We start from the raw sequence: 17,698 nt of genomic DNA, 5'->3' as shown, positions 1-17,698 counted from the left end.
CCCACGCACGTCTCGCTGCCCCCCGGTGCTGCCCTGTGTCCCCCTACGTCCCCCGGTGCTTCCTCTTGCCCCACTTCCCGCGTCCCCCCCATGTTCCCCGGTGCCGTCCCGTGTCCCCTATCCCGTGTCCCAGCGTCTCGGTGCCGTCCCGGTGCCCCCGCTATGTCTCCGTGCCCCCCGGTGCAGCCCCTTGTCCTATGTCCCGCGTCCCGGTGCCCTCCCGCTGCCTTCCCGTGTCCCCTGTCCCGCTGACCCCCGGTGTCCCGGTGCCCCCGGTGCTGTCCCGCGTCCCCTATCCCGGTGCCCGCCGTGTCCCTGTGCCCCCCGGTGCCTTCCCGTGTCCCCTGTCCCGCCGACTCCCGGTGTCCCGGTGCTGCCCCGTGTCCCACGCCCCGTGTCCCGGTGCTGTCCCGCGTCCCCTGTCCCGGTGCCCGCCGCGTCCCGCTGCCCGCCGGTGCCGTCCCTCGTCCCCCGTCCCGGTTGCCCCCCGGCGTCCCGCCGCCGGCCGCCCCGCTCCGCGTCTCCGCGGCCTCCGACCCGGCAGGGGGCGCTGCGGCGCCGCCCCCCCGGGGCCCCGCGGGCCGCTCCCGGTGCCGGGCGGGGCGGGGCGGGGCGGGCGGCGCGCGGGGACGCAGCGTCCGGCGGCCATGGCGGACACCGAGAAGCTCAACCTGGACTCCATCATCAGCCGCCTCCTGGAGGGTGAGCGGCCCCCACGGGACCCCCCCGGCCGCCCCCTCCGGCACGGGGCCGCCGCCAACGGCCCCGCCCGCGGCACCAACGGCCCCGGGGCCCCGGCGGCCTCCGGGCCCCGCAACGGCCCCGGGGAGGGACCGGGACCGGCGGGGGGGTGGGCTGAGGGGAGCGGGGAGGGGGGGGGGGCGGGTACCGGGCCGGGCGGTCCGGGGGTGTGGGGGGGGCACGGCGGGGTCTGGGGGCGTTTACCGGCTCCGTTACCGGCTCCGTTACCGGCTCCGTTACCGGGGGGGGGGGGGGGGTCCCGCTGACGGCCGCCCCCCCTCAGTGCAAGGGTCGCGTCCCGGGAAGAACGTGCAGCTGACGGAGAACGAGATCCGCGGGCTGTGCCTCAAGTCGCGGGAGATCTTCCTGAGCCAGCCCATCCTGCTGGAGCTCGAGGCGCCCCTCAAGATCTGCGGTGAGCACCGGGACGGGGCGGGGGCACCGGGGGGACCGGGGGGGGGGGGGGGGGGCGGCGGGGCCGGGCGTCACCCCGCGCTGTGCCCCCCCCCCCCCCCCCCCAGGGGACATCCACGGGCAGTACTACGACCTGCTGCGCCTCTTCGAGTACGGCGGGTTCCCCCCCGAGAGCAACTACCTGTTCCTGGGCGACTACGTGGACCGGGGCAAGCAGTCCCTGGAGACCATCTGCCTGCTGCTGGCCTACAAGATCAAGTACCCCGAGAACTTCTTCCTGCTGCGCGGCAACCACGAGTGCGCCAGCATCAACCGCATCTACGGCTTCTACGATGAGTGTGAGTGCTGAGACGCCGCCGTGCCCCCCCTCCAGCCCCATCCCACCCACCTTTCCCTGCCCGCCTTCGCCTCGTGTCTTCCCCGTGCCATCCCACGCTTGGCCCCGTCTGCGGTTTCTGTGACAAATGGGAGCCCTCTCGTCACCCCCACGCCACCCGTCCCCACCGGCACCTTCTCTGCCGGGATGCGATGCCCCGTGCCTGCCCCGTGCCCCCGTCCCAGGCCCACGCTGCGTCACCCGGTGACGTCCCACGGGCAGCCGGAGCGGGGCTGGGACTGGTGAGGCTCCGTGGGGGGGGCTCCTGGCACCCACGCCGCTGCCTCGCAGGCAAGCGGCGGTACAACATCAAGCTCTGGAAGACATTCACCGACTGCTTCAACTGCTTGCCCATCGCCGCCATCGTGGACGAGAAGATCTTCTGCTGCCACGGAGGTGGGCACGGTGCCCCTGGGGCGGGGGGCTGCCCCCCGGCAGGGCCTGACGCCCCCTGCCCCGCGCAGGGCTGTCTCCCGACCTGCAGTCGATGGAGCAGATCCGGCGGATCATGCGCCCCACGGACGTGCCCGACCAGGGGCTGCTGTGCGACCTGCTCTGGTCCGACCCCGACAAGGACGTGCAGGGATGGGGCGAGAACGACCGCGGCGTCTCCTTCACCTTCGGGGCAGAGGTGGTGGCCAAGTTCCTGCACAAGCACGACCTGGACCTCATCTGCCGGGCACACCAGGTACCGCTGGGGGAGGTTGGCAGGGGTGCCTGGCTCTTGCTCTGGGGTGTTTGCTCTGGGGACACCCGGGCTCCCTACAGGCAGGGGTCTCCTGGAGGTTTCCCCTCAGGAGGGGACGTATGGGGTCTTGGGGGTGTTGCCCCAGCGGGTGGCTGGGCTCCGTAAGCTTGTGGAGGGAAGGTATTTGTCCCGGGGGGGGATCGCAGGCAGGGCGCAGGGGGGGATATCTGCCCCAGGGCAGTGGGGTTGCCCCAGCTGAGCCCCGAGGCCCCGCAGGTGGTGGAGGACGGCTACGAGTTCTTCGCCAAGCGCCAGCTCGTGACCCTCTTCTCGGCGCCCAACTACTGCGGGGAGTTCGACAACGCGGGCGCCATGATGAGCGTGGATGAGACCCTCATGTGCTCCTTCCAGGTGGGCTGCAGCTCGGGCGGGTGGGCGGGTGGGGCTGGAGGTGGGGAAAGTGGGGGGCGGCCGCCTGCAGCCCCCCACTCATCCCCTGACCCCCAGATCCTGAAGCCGGCCGACAAGAACAAGGGCAAATACGGGCAGTTCAGCGGGCTGAACCCCGCCGGACGCCCCGTCACCCCTCCCCGCAACTCTGCCAAAGCCAAGAAGTGAGCACCCGCCGCTGGGGCCCGGGGCCCGGCCCCCCCATCAGGTCGCTCCTCTTTCCATTCGTTTTTTTATTTGTAAGATCCCGCCCCCCCCGCCACCCTCCACCGAACCAAAAGCCCCCTCTGGGGCAGGGCCCACCGGGGTGAGTGGGGCAGCCCACCCCTGGGACAGCAGTGGAGGGGGGGGCAGGAGGCTTTTTTGGGAATAAACTTGTAAAGGGTTGTGGGGGGGTGCTTTGTGTTGTGGCTGGGGGGATCCGGGGGAGCACAACCTGCGTGCCCAGGCAGTGCCAGCTGCCGCAGCGGGGCCCCAGGGCTGGTGCCAGGGGGCACCGGGGGTCTCAGCACTCGCCATCGCTGTCCTCTGCCAGCACCTCCTGGCTGGGGGCCGGGCTGGGCCCCCCCGATGCCATCACCGAGCCGAAAAACAGCGAGCGGAACTGGGGGGGAGAGGCGGGTGTCAGGGGGGAGTGCGCCCATCCCCTGCCCCCCAACACATCCGTGCCCGTCCCCCACCTTCTTGTGAGGGGGCGTCCCTGGCACAGCTCCATCCTCCTCCTCCTCCTCCTCCTCCTCCTCCTCCTGAGGGTCGCTTTCTATGGGACGAGGGGTGCGCAGGGGGAAGGTGGGGCTGGGGGGTGCCCCCGAGTCCTCCCCGTAGCTGCCGGTTTCCATGGCAACCATGTAGGACTCGAGGTCATCAGCGAAGTCATCAGATGGGGCAGGCGCGTGGGAGATGCTGCATGGGGAGACGGCGAGTCAGCGGGGGTGGCGTGGGGGCCGTTCACTCTGGTCCCTACTGGTGGCAGCGGTTACCCGTTGGCTGCGGGGGGCTGGGAGCTGCTCTCGGGGTCCAGGAGGGTGGCCAGGACCAGGTGTGCCTCCATCAGGGGGTCTTCCAGGGTGAAGATCGCCGGCCTGGGGGCACAGAGGGCCTAAGCACGGGGGGGTCAGGCAAGCACGGGGTGGCCAGGGCGGCTGCTCCTACCTGCCGGGCGCGTCGTAGTGGATGGTGAGGGGCAAGTTGGAGGCCTCGGCGAAAGTCAGGAGTCCCTGGGCGGAGACGAGACAGAGTGAGAGCTGAGCGGGTGAGGGGGGAGGATGTTTGGGGGCGGCCCCCGGGTCACGCTCACCCGAAATTCCTTGAGGCAGAAGGTGATGCGGGAGTCCGGGACTACAGCCACCGCCTGGAACTCGTCCGGGGCCAGCCACAGCTCCGTCACCATCGCCTTGCCCAGGTCTGCGGAGAGGCCGTCAGGGGCACGGGGCGGGAAGGCACCTCCCCGTCAGCCCCCGGCCCCCAGCTCACCGGCCTCATCCTCCACGTAGCTGCGGAGGCTGATCCTGCCCCCGGGGCCGGCCCCCAGCGTCACCTCCGCCAGCGTCTGCGGGAAGTGGACCACAGCCTCCGCCAGCACCCTGCGGCACGGGGCGGGAGGGGGCTCAGCACCTCGTGTGTCCCCCCCCCACCCCCCCGCCTCGTATCCCCGCAGCCCCCCGGTGCTCTCACCGTGCCGGGGCGCAGAGGGTGCTGGCGCAGCGCTGCGTGTCGAAGACGGCCTGCAGCCGCTCGCACTCCTGGAAGGCCAGGTTGTGGGTCCGGGTGATGCCTGGGGGGGGGTTGAACGGCGGCTCAGCGGGGCCGGTGCGGCCCCCCCCCCCCCCCCGCCCACCCGGTGCCCCACTCACCGTACTTGCAGTGCAGCTGCACCACCAGGCGGCTGGCACGGGGCCGCAGCAGCACCAGGCACCGCTCCACCGTCTTCTCCAGCGCGGGCAGCGAGCGGAAGACGCCGAGGAAAGACTGGGGCGGGGGGGCAGAGCGCGGCCGTCAGCCCCCGGGGGTACCGGGGGGGGTACCGGGGGGGGTACCGGGGGGTGGGGGGGGTTGGCTCACCTTCATGTGCACCTTGCAGCGCGGGGGCGCGGCGGGGGGCCCGGGCTGGTACAGCTGGAAGAAGAGGGGCGCCAGGAGGAAGGAGGCGAAGGCAGAGCGCGAGGCGCTGGCGGCCCGCAGGGACAGCTGGGGGGGGGGCACGGGGCCGGCACCGGGCCGTCAGCGGGCGGGCCTGCACCGGGACGGGGACGGGGACGGGGGGGTGCTCGGGGCTCCCCCCGCCCCTTCCCAGCCCCGGTACGGCCCCCGTCCCGGTGCGCAGCCCCGTACCCCGCTGCCGGTGGGCTCCAGGTACAGCTCGTCCCCGATGCGCGACAGCGCGTGCACGGCGCGGCCCAGGGCTGCGGGAGCGGGGCGGTGAGGGGGGGCCGCCGACACCCCCCCCCCCCTCTGCCCCCCGGTGCCGGTCCCGGGCTCACCTCTGACGTTGCTACCGGCGATGACGCACTTCATGGCGGGGGGGCTGCCGGGCCCCGCCCCCCGTCCCGCCCCGCCCCCCCACCTGCCGGGCCCTCTCCCCCCGCCCGCGCGGCCCCGCCGCTCCCTCCCGCCGCGCCGCCGCCGCCACCGGCCCCGCTCCCGCCCGCCGCCGCCTTCCCATTGGACGCCAGCCCGTCTCCGCCCCTCCCCCGCGGCCGCCCGATTGGCTGGCGCGGCTGAGTGGCGGCGCTGCGGCGCTCCGCTAGCCGCGTCCCTTCACGTGACCGAGGGCGGGCCCTTCGCCCGTCTCCCTCCGCTCCGCCCCCGCTCCTCGGCGGCCCGCGAAGGGGCGGGCCCTGCCCGGTCGGCCGGCACGCTATTGGACGCCGGAGCGCGGGCTGCGCGGCGGATTGGAGGACAGCCGGAGCGACGTGCCGCGCGGCCAATGGGGCCTCGACGAGCAGGGGCGGGGCGACGCCGGCCGCGCTCCCCTCCGCCGGCCCTCGGGCCACCGGCCCCCCGCGCCGCCCGCGGCTCTGCCCCGGGGCCGGGCCCGGCGGGAGCCTGCCCCGCGCGGGGTGCTCGGCTCCGGGGCGCGGGGCAGCCCCCGCTCCCCCCGCTCCCCCCGCTGCCCGGTGCGGCCCCGGCGGTGTGCTGGGGGCTGCGGGGGCCGGCGGGCTGCCCCGCCGCAAAGGTCGGCAGTGGGAGGCGGCGGGGGCGCTGCCGGTGACGCAGCCCCGGGCGGGGGCAAGGCCTCGCCCACGCCGCCGGGTCTCGGTCCCGGGTGGACCTGGGGGGGGCGGGGGGGGCTGGGCTGCGGCTCCCCGGGGCGAGCGGGGCGGGGCCCGGCACGTGGCCCCCGAAATAGGGACCCCAGAAGAGGGGCCCCCGCCCGCCCGTCCCCTCCCCGGGGGAGCCGCGGGGTCGGCCCGGAGCCGGCCGCCGCTCCCATCAGCCCCGCGGTGCCGCCGGCAGCCCCCGGGGACCCGCAGGCGGCTTTTCCCAACCGCCGGGCTCTGCTGGGGGGGGGGGGGCCGATTGCCGGGGGGGAAACCGGACACCCTGCCCGCGGCAGGGGGAGTGGAGCGCACGGGGAGGCCGGCCCCGCGCTGGCGGCTGGGGGGAGGCGGGGGACCCCCCCCCGGCACTGCGGGGAGCCGGGCACAGCCCCCCGGACCCCCCTAGCGACAGGGCTGGGGCAGCACCGCCGCCTCCCCCCCTACCCCTCCCCGGCCCGGCAGCCCTGGGCAGTGCCCGGCGGCCCCCTCACCCCAAGCGGCTTCGCTCCCCGTGCTGCCCCGCCGGGGGTGCTGAGCGCTCAGCCGCGTGTCGGTGCCACACGTTGCTCCGTCCGAGCCCAGGGCGGGCAGGTTTGGGGTGGGGGCGTCCCTGCATTCAGGGCTGGGGTGGTCTTGGCGTGCCACGGGGATGCGGTTGCTCCGTGCCGAGCAGTGGGGAGGCTTCAGAGCGGGGATGAGCCCCAGCAAAGCCACCTTCTGCCTCCTAGCCCTCTCAAGCGCTCCCCAGCTGCCGTGCAGTGCTTTTGTTTTGCACAAAGATTTTGGGGGGAGCCAGCACAGACAAGGCTGCGCCCCTCGTCGCGAGCGAATCCCCCTCTCCCTGCAAAAAAGGGGACACGAGGCTCACCTCTGCCGCGGCACACTGTGGGCTGTGGGTCGCAAGGGGAAGGGGCTGGCCGTGTGTCCTGGCCGCGTGTCCTGAGCACGCCGGCCACGAATCCCCCCCGGTGGTATAGCTGCCCGGCCGGGCGGACCAGGAGGGCTTTGCACCGTGCTCGGCCCCGAGGGTCCAGCCCAGCGCCCCCGGCCCGCTGACGGGGACGGCAGCCTCCATTTCCAGAGGGCTGGCGGGCACCGGAGCGGGGTCCCTCCTCTCGGGGCAGGTTGATCGCAGACGAGCCGGCTGTCAGCAGCCTCGCGCCCTGCCCGAGCAGCCGCTCGCGGGGCCGGGAGGAGAGGGCTGCGCAGGGCGAGGGCGGCGGGGGACTGGGGCCGGTACCCGGGGGACTGGGGCCGGTACCCGGGGCGCGGGGCCGGGGCCCACCGGGCACGGGCGGCAGAACGGCAGCGATGCGCACCGGGAGCCGCGCACCGGGAGCTCCGCCGGGAGCCGGTGGGGGGGGGGGGCACCGGAGCCCCGACGGCGCCGGGCCGGGCGATGCCGCGGCCGCGCTGCCGCCGCCGGGGGCTCGGTCACCTGCCGCGGCCCCGGGGCAGCGCCGAGAGGTCCCGTCGGAAGAGAACGGCGCGGGGCGGGAGGCGGCCGGGCCGGGGCCGGGGCCGGGGCCGGGGCCGGGGCGGCGGGGCCATCCGCCGTCCCTCCGGCCGGCCGGCCGTGCCGCCCCCCGCCCCGCACCGGCCGCCCTTCCCCGCCGCTCTGTCTGTGTGTCTGTCTGCCTGCCTGTCTGTCTGCCTGCGCCGCCTCTCTCCGCCTCTCGCTCCCCCTTGCCCCGCGGCGGGGCGGCAGCCTGGCACCCCACGCCCCCCACGCCCCCCGCGCCCCCTCGCCCCTCGCCCCTCTCCCCTCGCTGCCCTCCCCGCGGGGAGCGGGGCCGCCAAATGGGAGCTCCCAGCCCGGCCCCGGCGCAGCAGCGCGGCCGCCCCGCAGCCCCCCTGCGGCCAGGACCCCCCGGGCCGCCGCCCCCATGGATTTCCGAGCAGGTAGGAAGGAGCCCCCCGCCCGCCGCCCCGTCCCGCTCCCCGGCCACTAACAAAGGGCGAGCGGCAGCCAGGGCCCCCCCGGGAAGGGGGGAAGAAGGGGAGGGGGGCGCGAGGAAGGGGGCATTCCCCCCCTTCCCCCCTTTCTCCGGTCGCCCCCCCCCGGTTCTGGTCTCCGTCCGCTGCCCCGCGCGCGGCGCCCGGTCCGGCCACAGCCTCCCCAGCGCGGCCGCGGAGCCCGGGGGGAGCCCGGGGGAGAGGGAGGGGAATGAATGGAGCCCGCTCTTGTGTACAATTGCATCAAATACATTCTTGAAAGCAACCTGGTTCTGCTTAACACTTGAATTTCGGAAAAAAAAAAAAAAAAAAGGAAAAAAAAAAAAAAAAAGGGAGGCAGCAGCTTGGAGAGAGGGTGTATGCGAGCTCGCGTTTTTTTATTCTTGCATTCCTGGACACCAATCAAAAGAGCAAATCAAGGGAGGTGGAAGGGGGAAAGGCAGTGAGCGAGGGAGCCGGAGCGTGGTGCAAACCGTGCACACACTCACACACCAAAAAAACACAGCCCAGACAGCTTCTTCCACCTAACACCCAAGCAAACACAAACCAAAACAAATAGGGAGAGGAGAAAAAAAAAAAAAAAAAAAAACACCCTAGCGAGCGCGAGCGAGTGCGAGCCAGGGCAGAGGAGAGCAGGCAGGCTTCGCCGTCAGCGCGGGGCTCGGGGCTCGGCGCAGCACCAGCCCCACGCCCGGGCTCCTCGCGCCCCCTCCAGCCCCGCGCCCTGACTCTACTATGCTAAATGTGGCCGGGGAGCCCCCAGGTAAGACCGAGGGGCCGGGGGCAGGGGCGGGGGGCTGCTGCGCCTGGCGCGGCTCGCTGTGCCGAGCCGCTGCTGATTTTAATTTGATTTGATTAAAACGTCTGTCTGGCTTTGGGATTGATTTAAGACTTTCCCCCTCTGCCTTTTTTTTTTTTTTTTTCCCCTTTCTCTAGTTCCCTCTTTTCCATGCATGTTTGTGATTACCAGGGAGGGAAACGCCGCTTAGCACGGAGAATTAAAACCCAGGACTGACAGAGGGGAGGAAAATGAAAGTCCCTGGGACTCGGGGGGGCAGGAAGAGCTGCTTCTCCTGCCCGGGGCTCACTCGTGGGGCAGGCGGCGCGAGTGCAGGCATGTGCTGCAGCCTCTGAGCCCCACCGGGACGTGGCTGACGCTTTTGGGGGTGCTGGGGAAATGCCCCCCTCCGCAGAGGGAACCGGCACGCCGCCACTGCCCTGGGGCTCCGGCCGCAGCTGCCGGATGGCTTTGTTACCCCGGCCCTGGCGGCTGGAGCCGCCCCCGGGGCCCTGGGAAGACGGGGGGCTGCCGGCCCCATGGCGCGGAGGGGCTGCGTTGGGGCTGCCTGGCGCAGAAAGGAAGGGGAAAAACGCTGGAAAACAACCCTTAAAAGGTCAAACTGTGGGCGCTGTCGGCCGGGCTCCCGCCTTGCTGGGCGCGGGGCTGGGGACACGAGGCCGGGGCCAGGTTTTGTTCAAGCTCCCGCGGAGCCGGCGCGACTCGGGGGAACCAGAAAAGTGGGGCCGGCAGCCGGGGGCTCCAGCTCCTGGCCCCATCGCGCCTCTGAACCCCGTCCCCAGCTCGGTGGAGGTGGCGGGGAGCTGGTGGCACCAGGAGGCTGCCGGCCGCGGCCTGCGGTCAGCCCGCGGCACAGCTCGTGGTGGGTGAGGGAGGGAGGGGGATGCCGAGGGCCGGCCACTGCTCCGCTCCCCGTTTGAGGCCGTCCCTGGCCCGGTGGTGTCCCGGGGACGGGGCTCAGGGATGCCGGGCTCCCACCAGGAACCGGTGTCCCCGCGCCTCGTTAGCAGGCTGCGCGAGGGCACGGTCCCCGCGCACATCTGGGCTGCATTAGCCCCAGCCTGCGAGCAGCCTCTGAAGGGAAATGCAGAGGGCTCTGCTTACAGGGCTGCGCCGGGGGAAGATTTATGCCCTGCTAAGTGGCACATTTCGCCATAAATCACCCCCTTCCCTGCGCCCACCTGCCCTGCTGCCGGGAGCTGCCTCCTCCTGGGCTGGGGGGGCTCTGTGGCCCCTTGTGTGCCCGCCAGGTGCCCACACAAAGATCCCAGCAGGCACACGCAGGGATGCGTTTGCACCCACCTGCCCTCACCAGCGTAGATGGGACGTCTGGGTGGCCAGCCTTCCCACTTGTGCCATAGCAGCGCCATGGGTCTGGGTGGCCCGCAGATGACAAGCCCGCGCCTGGTGCTGCTGGGGCACCGGGGTGTGCAGTGCTGCCTCAGCACGTGAGGCTTCCCAGGGCACAGCCATCCCCACCGCGCTTGCCAAGCGGAGCGGCTGCTCCCCTGCAAACCCGCCAGCAGCGTGGCACGGAGCGGCCGGAGGGAGATGCCAGCAGTGGTGGCAGGTCGGGGGCTGACGGCACCCATGGCACGGGGCTCGGTGCCGCCATGCGGGCTGGCACCGGGAGCCCCAGCTGGCCCCACACCCCCAGTCCCCCCCTGTGCTGGGAGCTGCCGCTCCCCTCCCGGGCTCGGCCCCCAGCTTGCCGTTTCCGCTCCAGGCCGGAGAGGGGCCAGGCTGCCTTTGGCGCTGGGCTGTCCCTGGCTCCGCCGCCGCTCCCATAAAAGCTCCCTCGGCTCTTTGTGCTGTGGCTGCAGGCACAGCCGCCTTGGCCCTCGGCACCACAGGGGACGCGGGTTGGGGTGCCTGGTGTGGGACGGATTTTTGGCACTGTCAGCCCTGTGCCAGGAGCGCCAGATGGGTCTGCGGGCACCCGTGGTGGGTGCAGCGAGGAAGGGGCACCGGGGAGGCTGTGCCGTTGGGTCCCGCTGGCGTGCGTGGCGGTGCATGGCTGTGTGTGCCGGACAGGCGCTGCGGGTGCCCTCAGGCAGCGCCACGCAGGGCTGGCCCTTGGTGCGGGGTCTGGTTGGGATTAGGGGCCTGCGCCCCTGTCTCCGGTTGAGAGGGGGGGGCTTCCATCGTGCCGCTGGCTGGAGCCGGATGGGAAATCCAGGCCCAGCTAATTACGGCCTCGCTGGAGTCTCCCGTGCACGGATGCATTTATAAACACACGGAGGAGACAGGATGTAAACACTCAGTGCGGGCTGCAAGCTCATGCATGGCCGGAGGGGCGCGGGGCTGGGCTCCCCCCGCGTGCTCCCCCGACGCCCCTGGGGGATGTGGCTTTGCTCTCAGGGACCTGCACAGGGCGCAGCAGGGCAGGCACGCTGCAACTCCTCCTCCCGGCCAGGCCTGTGGTAGGTCTGGGGGATCTCCACTGCTCCCCGCTGCCTCTCACTGCTGTATCTGGGGGCAGTCACGGCACTTTGGGTGCAGGAAATATCAGCCACAGTGCCTGTGCGTCCCTCCCGTCAGTGCTCGGGGACCACAGGACCCAACGTCCAGGTGCGGGCAGCAGGCGTCCTCACGCCAGGGCCACGGGGCTGCTGTCAGCGTTAAAGTCCCGCAGCCCCGGGGACACGAGGTGTCCATCCCGGCCCATCCTGCGTGCAGCATCTCCTGGCCGGCTCCCCGCAAGTGGCTGGCGGCGGCTGCCACGTTGTGCAAGAGCCCGTCCGTGAGGGCGCGCGGGGAGAGCCGGGGTCGGGGCAGCCGGGGCCGCTGCTATTGTCTGCTCCGTCATCGCTCGCGGGCTTCACGCTGCTCCCCGCTCCTCAATGGCGCGCTCACGCTGGCTGCCGCAGGACGTCCCGGCTCTGTTCCCGCCCCGCAGCCGGGCAAGCGCCGCGGAGGGGCCGCGCTCCCAGCGGTGCCGGGCTCCGCCGTCCCCTGGCCGCCAGCCCATCAGATACGGCAGCTCCCGCCGCCGCCTCACCGCGCTCGGGGCTCTGGGCTCCGCGGTGCGAGGGGCCGGCAGGGCGGGGGTCCCCCCTTCCCCAAGCCCCCGAGCCGCTTTGCTCAACACTTTCGGGAAAAGCGGCGCTGGCAGCTTGCGGTCACGCCTGACCCCGGCAGCTCGCTGCCCACGGCGTGCCCAGGGAACAGCTCAGCGCCGCACAATGGCAGCGGCGGCTCGCGGGGGGGTCTGCTCGGCGGGGGGGGCAGCAGGGGCAGGCCCCCCCCCGGCCTCATCGCAGGGCTGTGGTTCTGCCACTGTCTCCCTGCTCCGTGCTGTCCCACGCCTCCAAAGCCACGCGGGTGGCGGCCCCGCTGTGACGCACGGGGGCACGGCCGGGCGAGCTGTCCCGGGGCACTGCTGTCGGCCCCCTCGGTGCCCACAGATCCCCACCCATGTGCTGGGGCAGTGACGGGAGGGGGTGCTGCTGGCCGCTGCTCTGGGGGGGGTCAGCTCCCGTGGCCCTAGCTCTCCACCTGCCCGTGGGGCCGGCCCCGCAGCCGCTCCGTGCTTTGCTTACGTGGGCCGGGAGCATCCTGGCCCCACTCCAGGGCCGGTTTTGAAACCCTCGGGCTCTTCCTCTCGACGTCACTGGGATCCAGCTGTGCCGGCCCCGCTCGCCGCCTGCCCCCCCCTCCCTGCCGGGCCCGGGACTGCGTGGCTGCTGCCTGTGCCGGTGCTGAGCCATTTTCCACCCAGTGCCGAGCCGTCGTGGCCAAGGTGGGTGAGGCAGAGTGGCTGCACCGTGCTGGGCTTCCCGCTGCAGTCGCTCCCAGCTGCCACACGGCCAGGTCAGTGCCACCGCTGTGATGCCGCCACGGCCAAGCATCCCAGCCACCACCCAGCCCTGGACATCCACATCCACCAGGCGCTTCCTGGTGCCCTCCTTCATCCTCGTCCTCATCTTCACGCTCCTCCAGCCCCGCACCCCAGCTGCCTGCCTGGGAGCTGCCGGCTGCTCCGTCCTCGTCCCCGTTCCCCCCCCGCGCCCCCATCCTGGCCCCCCCAGCTCTGTTTGCCTTGGCCGCAGCAGGGCTGGGGACGGGTGTAAATCCCACTCTGGAAACCCGAGCTGGTGGCGGGTGAGGGTCCCGCCGGCCCCGCTGCGCAGTGCGGGGCTGCGAGCGCCTGTGCCGGGCTCGGCCACGGTGGGGCCGGGCCAAAGCAAACACCCGGGGGCGGGTGAGTCACCGCCATGCGGCCCCCCCCCCCCGCCGCCCTCGGCCCACGCTCGCACGCACACTTGCACGCACGCAGCGGGACCGCGGTGCGCCCCCCACGTTCACCATGCCGGGACCCATGGGCTCGGCCGTGCACGAGCGGCTCCGCGTGCTCCCTACGTCACGGCTGCGATCTGGGGCACGCGGCGCCCGTGAGGTCACCGGCACGTGCAAGGGTGTGCTCGGGGGCTGACATCAGTGCGCAGCGTCACGCACGTGCGCAGCATGTCACACACCTTCATGGTGGATCTCACGTGTGCAATGTGCCGCACATGTGCACGGTGGATCTTGTGCTTGCGTGGTGCATCACGCTTGCACGGTGCACGGCACTCCTTCGTGGCGCGCGGCACGTCTTCATGTTGTATGCCACGTCTGTACCATGCCCGTCACATGCCTGCACGGAGTGCCACAACTGCATGGTGTGCATCGCACGGCTGCACGGTGCCTCACACACACGGTGCCTCGTGCATGCAGGAGCTTTGCACAACGGCACCTGTGCACACCCGCAGGGTGCTGTGCATCACCAGGAGACGACATCCCACAGCTGGTGGGCGCAGCCGGGCCGGGCGCCACGCGCAGGGACTGGCGCAGCCGCAGCCAGGGCGTCCCCACGGGCCCGCGTGCGTCAGCGGAGCTTGGCTGCTCCTGGCTTTCCAAACCTCCCGGCAGCATTTGACGGGGAGTGGTGACGTGTGAGGGCACCGCAGGGCTCCCCGCCGCCCTCGCCTCCCTGGGGGGGCCGCCAGGGGCTGCCCGTGCCGGGCAGGGCTGGGAGCAGGGCCGTGCCGTGCGGAGCCGTGCCGCGGCGTGCCGGCAGTGGGTTGTCCCCGCGGAGGAGGTGCCGGGAAGCGCGGCAGGGTGCGCAGCGAGGTGCCAGTTGGACAGAGCCTCCTGGAAGCGGCCGCGACCTCTCGGTGAGCGGGGCTGGCTTTCGTAACCCGCCCTGACGTCAGGGCGCTGGCGTGGCCCGGCCGGCGGTTTCCGGCAGAGGCCTCGGCAAAGGTTGCCCCGCGCCCCAGCCGCCCTGCGGGGTCCTGCCCCTGACCCCTGCCCGGCCCCAGGCTCCCAGCAGGGCAGGGCCAGATGGGATGGGAATGGGGACAGGGACGGGGACGGGGACGGGGACAGGCACAGGGATGTGGATGTACTGCTGCAGTCCCGCAGGGTGCCCAACGTGCTGTGATTAGGAAGGCAACCAAGCCCGCTGCGGCATTGGTGGTAGGTGACTCGGCGTTCCCAAATATAACCCGGGCGTCCCGGCGGGAGTGCAGCAAGCAGCGCTTGCTCGAGACCATATAAAGGATTGTTTCTGCAGTCCGCGGTCGGCAGTGCACAGAGGAGAGGCCGTGCTGGATGGTGGTCCCAGTGGTGCTGGTGGGGACACTGGGGTCCCCAAGGCCCCTGCTGCACCAGTCCGGGCTTCCCATGTGGATGCTGAGCGGCTCCGCCCCATGCCCAGACCTTCCCTGCCTCAGTTTCCCCGTGTGCAGGATGAGGCTGGGGCTGGCGGTGAGCGTGCCAGTGGCACAAGGTCCCTGAGGTAGCAGGGTATCCCTGTCACCGGGTGAGAGGAGGAGGTCTTGGGTGCCGTGGGCAAGCCCGGACCTCTTCGGGGGGTGTGTGTGTGTGGGGGGTGGTCTGCAGCCCCCCCACCCAGGGTGGTGGGGAGTGCAGCAGAGGTCTGGTGGAACCAAGTGGAGCAGCCGCCAGGGCGCTGCCACAGCCCCAACACCCCAGAGCCCATCACACTCCACCAGGGTGCCCTGGGGCTCCCGATTTCCCCATCCCCGTGCCGCAGGGACCCCCCTGAGGCAGCGCCGTGTCTCTGCAGGAGACTCTTGGGGGATCTTTGCCTTCCTGTGTGCTGCGCTCTGCAACCTGCCGGCAGTGCCCGCCCTGAACAGCACGGAGGAGCTGGGCGCCGGCCAGTCCATCCAGAAGACCTACGACCTGACCCGCTACCTGGAACACCAGCTCCGCACCCTCGCTGGCACCTATGTGAGTAGGGGGCTCCCCCCGCCCCCAGCTTGTCCCTCCCCCCATCTCCCTATTGGCACCACAAGCCTGGGGACCTCCTGCTTTTTTCTGTGTCCCCACCAGCGTGGGGACCCTCCAGCCTCCCCATGGTGCAGCATCGGGACAGGGGTGGGAGTGCACCTGTATGCATGAGGCTGTGGGTCTCCACCCATGCTGGAGGCCAAGGAAATGCCTCATCGGGATGAGGGCAGGGGCCGGGGGAGACGCCCTGTGCCGGAGGCACAGGGCGTCTCCCCCGGCCCCTGCCCTCATCCCAGGTCCAGGCATGGGGCGCGGGCATCTGCACACCCCTGGCTCCCTGCCACTGCCTCTCCCTGCCCGCCGGCAGCACCGGCCCACGTGGAGGTTCCCTGTCTCTGCCCTGACGTGCCCCCGGTGCTGCTGGCGTGGCACAGCTGGAGGTGCCCCGGTGCCACTGCTGTCCCCCCACTGCATGCAAGCTCTGGTTGAGCTCCCTTGGTTGCTTCTGTTGCCTGGATGTGGGGACACGGCGGGTACGGGAGGGGGACATGGAGGCCTGGGATGTGGGGTTCATGGGGAACCGGGGACGTGGAGCTCAGGGACATGATGCACAAGGGGATGTGGAGACTGGGGGAACACGGTGGGCACATCCAGCAGGGAGACACGAACCTGAGATGTCAAGCACATGGAACATGGGGAACTGGAGACGTGGTGGGCATGGAGCTTGAGGACGTGGTGGGGCATGGAGATCGGGGTAGGGGGACAGGGGAACGTGGTGGGCATGTCCATCTGGGGGACATGGAGAGCTAGGCAATCAAGGGCATGGAGACCAGGGATGTGAAGGAGAAGGAGAGGCGGTGGACAGGGGGATGTGGAGACCTGGGATGTGCTGGGAATGTCCAGCTGGGGGACGTGGAGAGTGGTGACATAGTGGGCATGGAGATCAGGGATACGTGGGCAGGAGGATGCAGAGACGTGAGATGCGTTGGGCACGTGGAGCACACAGCAGCTGGGGACACGGGGGACAGTCCCACCTCAGTCCCCCCCTCCTGACCCCCTCCCTCCCACCTTGCAGCTGAACTACCTGGGCCCCCCCTTCAATGAGCCCGACTTCAACCCCCCGCGGCTGGCGCGTGCCGAGCAGGTGCCCAGCGCCACGGTGGACTTGGACCTGTGGCGGGGGCTGACGGACAACGCGCGGCTGGCAGCCAACTACCGTGCCTACAGCCGCCTGCTCTGCTACCTGCGCGGGCTGGACGGGCAGGCGGGCACCGCCGAGCTGCGCCACCGCCTCGGCCACTTCTGCTCCAGCCTGCAGGGGCTGGTGGTCAGCATCGCTGGCGTCATGTCCTCCCTGGGCTACCCGCTGCCCGCTGGCCCTGCTGGGCCCCCGCTGCCCCCCGGTGCCCCCGCCGCCCCCAATGACTTCCTCAAGAAGATGGACGACTTCTGGCTGCTGAAGGAGCTGCAGACCTGGCTGTGGCGCTCGGCCAAAGACTTCAACCGCCTCAAGAAGAAGGTGCCGCCTGCCGTGGTCACGCTGCGCCTCGAGGCCAGGGGCTTCTGAGACCCCCCCCTGCCGCTTTGCCAAGGTGGGGGACGGGGCCCCTCGAGGCCACCCCACGTCCCCACCAACGCCTTGCCGCGCCTTAATGGATGGGGCTTCAGACCCCAAATGCCACCAAAGCCACCCCACGTCCCCACCAACACTACTGTGCCTTAACAGATGGGGATTCTGTCCCAAAGTGCCACCAAGTCCACCCCACGTCCCCACCGTCAGCTCACTGTGCCTTGAGATATGGCGCTTCTGACCCCAAAGTGCCACCAAAGCCACCCCACATATTCATTGTCACCTTACTGTGCCTTAACGGACAGGACTTCTGACCCCAAAGTGCCACCAAATACACCCCACATCCCCACCAACACCACTGTGCCTTAACAGAGGGGCTTCTGTCCCTAAGTGCCACCAAAACAGCCCCACATACCAATCGCCACCCTGCTGTACCTTGACAGGTGGGGATCCTTACCCCAAAGCGTCACCAAAGCCAGCCCGTGTCCCGTCTCCCCCCATCACCACTGTGCCTTAAAGAGCAGGGCTGCTGATCCCTAAGTGCCACCAAAGCCACCCCGCATATTCATCATCACCTCGCTGTGCCTTCAGAGATGGGGATCCCAAACCTAACGTGCTGCCACAGCCACCCCGTGTCCTCACCTTGCCGTGTCCCGAGGGATGGGGCTCTTGGCCCCGCGGGCTGCCTCACACCCCCGTCATTGCCTTGTCCAGGGGCGAGGCACTCAGACACATGGGGCCACCACGGTGCGCCCTCACCCCGCGTGCCTGGGGCATGGGGCTCCTGCCCCGGAGCGCCACCGATGCCACTCACCTCCCCGCCATCACCGCCGGCCCCGTGGGGGCTGCCCCACGCCCGTGGGGCTGGGAGCAGCGGTGTCTTCACCCTGCCCCACGGCTGCAACGAGCCCGCGGCACCCCCAGCGCCCTGCCGGCCCCGAGGGACCAAGCCCCCAGCGTAGAAGCCCCGCCCCCAGGAGCAAGAGGCCCCGCCCCCGACGGCATCAAGCCCCGCCCACCAACCTGTGTAGCAAGCCCCTCCTCCCTACAACAGGCCCCGCCCCCGCTGCCCCAAGCCCCGCCCACCCACCACGGTTTGCCTATCACCCTGGTGGGCGGGGCCAATGCCCTGGGGGCGGGGCTTGGGGCGGGGGCGGGGCCGCGGGGGCGGCTGTCTCGGTGCGTCTATGAGTGTTTATTTATT

The 17,698-nt window shown here is 71.3% G+C and overlaps 3 protein-coding genes across 5 annotated transcripts; 2 read left to right on the top strand and 1 right to left on the bottom strand.

Moving 5' to 3' along the window:
* The first annotated feature begins 571 nt into the window (after nt 1-571).
* PPP1CA (protein phosphatase 1 catalytic subunit alpha) lies at nt 572-3,055 on the top strand. The gene is made up of 7 exons (XM_040559454.1): nt 572-702; nt 1,025-1,156; nt 1,263-1,493; nt 1,823-1,927; nt 1,996-2,219; nt 2,496-2,630; nt 2,727-3,055. Exons 1-7 carry the CDS (start codon nt 648-650, stop codon nt 2,835-2,837), a joined length of 993 nt encoding a protein of 330 aa, XP_040415388.1. The 5' UTR covers nt 572-647; the 3' UTR covers nt 2,838-3,055.
* RAD9A (RAD9 checkpoint clamp component A) lies at nt 2,894-5,308 on the bottom strand. 3 transcript variants are annotated; one of them, XM_040559451.1, is made up of 11 exons: nt 5,150-5,308; nt 5,001-5,071; nt 4,731-4,856; nt 4,523-4,637; nt 4,344-4,443; nt 4,128-4,252; nt 3,967-4,073; nt 3,822-3,886; nt 3,650-3,751; nt 3,350-3,572; nt 2,894-3,273 (listed from the first exon to the last, which is right to left on the bottom strand). In XM_040559451.1, exons 1-11 carry the CDS (start codon nt 5,181-5,183, stop codon nt 3,175-3,177), a joined length of 1,167 nt encoding a protein of 388 aa, XP_040415385.1. In that variant the 5' UTR covers nt 5,184-5,308; the 3' UTR covers nt 2,894-3,174. The 3 variants fall into 3 exon arrangements, with proteins under 3 accessions (XP_040415385.1, XP_040415386.1, XP_040415387.1); XM_040559452.1 differs by having other exon boundaries at nt 4,143-4,252; XM_040559453.1 differs by lacking the exon at nt 5,001-5,071 and having other exon boundaries at nt 5,150-5,274.
* Nucleotides 5,309-8,051: 2,743 nt separating this feature from the next.
* Nucleotides 8,052-17,508, top strand: CLCF1 (cardiotrophin like cytokine factor 1). Its single transcript, XM_040557821.1, has 3 exons — nt 8,052-8,648; nt 14,758-14,924; nt 16,000-17,508. Exons 1-3 carry the CDS (start codon nt 8,621-8,623, stop codon nt 16,489-16,491), a joined length of 687 nt encoding a protein of 228 aa, XP_040413755.1. The 5' UTR covers nt 8,052-8,620; the 3' UTR covers nt 16,492-17,508.
* Nucleotides 17,509-17,698: the final 190 nt, after the last annotated feature.

Source organism: Cygnus olor, chromosome 5, assembly GCF_009769625.2.
Source record: "Cygnus olor isolate bCygOlo1 chromosome 5, bCygOlo1.pri.v2, whole genome shotgun sequence".
In the NCBI taxonomy this organism is placed as follows: Eukaryota; Metazoa; Chordata; class Aves; order Anseriformes; family Anatidae; genus Cygnus; species Cygnus olor.
This window is presented reverse-complemented; position numbering and strand designations above follow the sequence as displayed.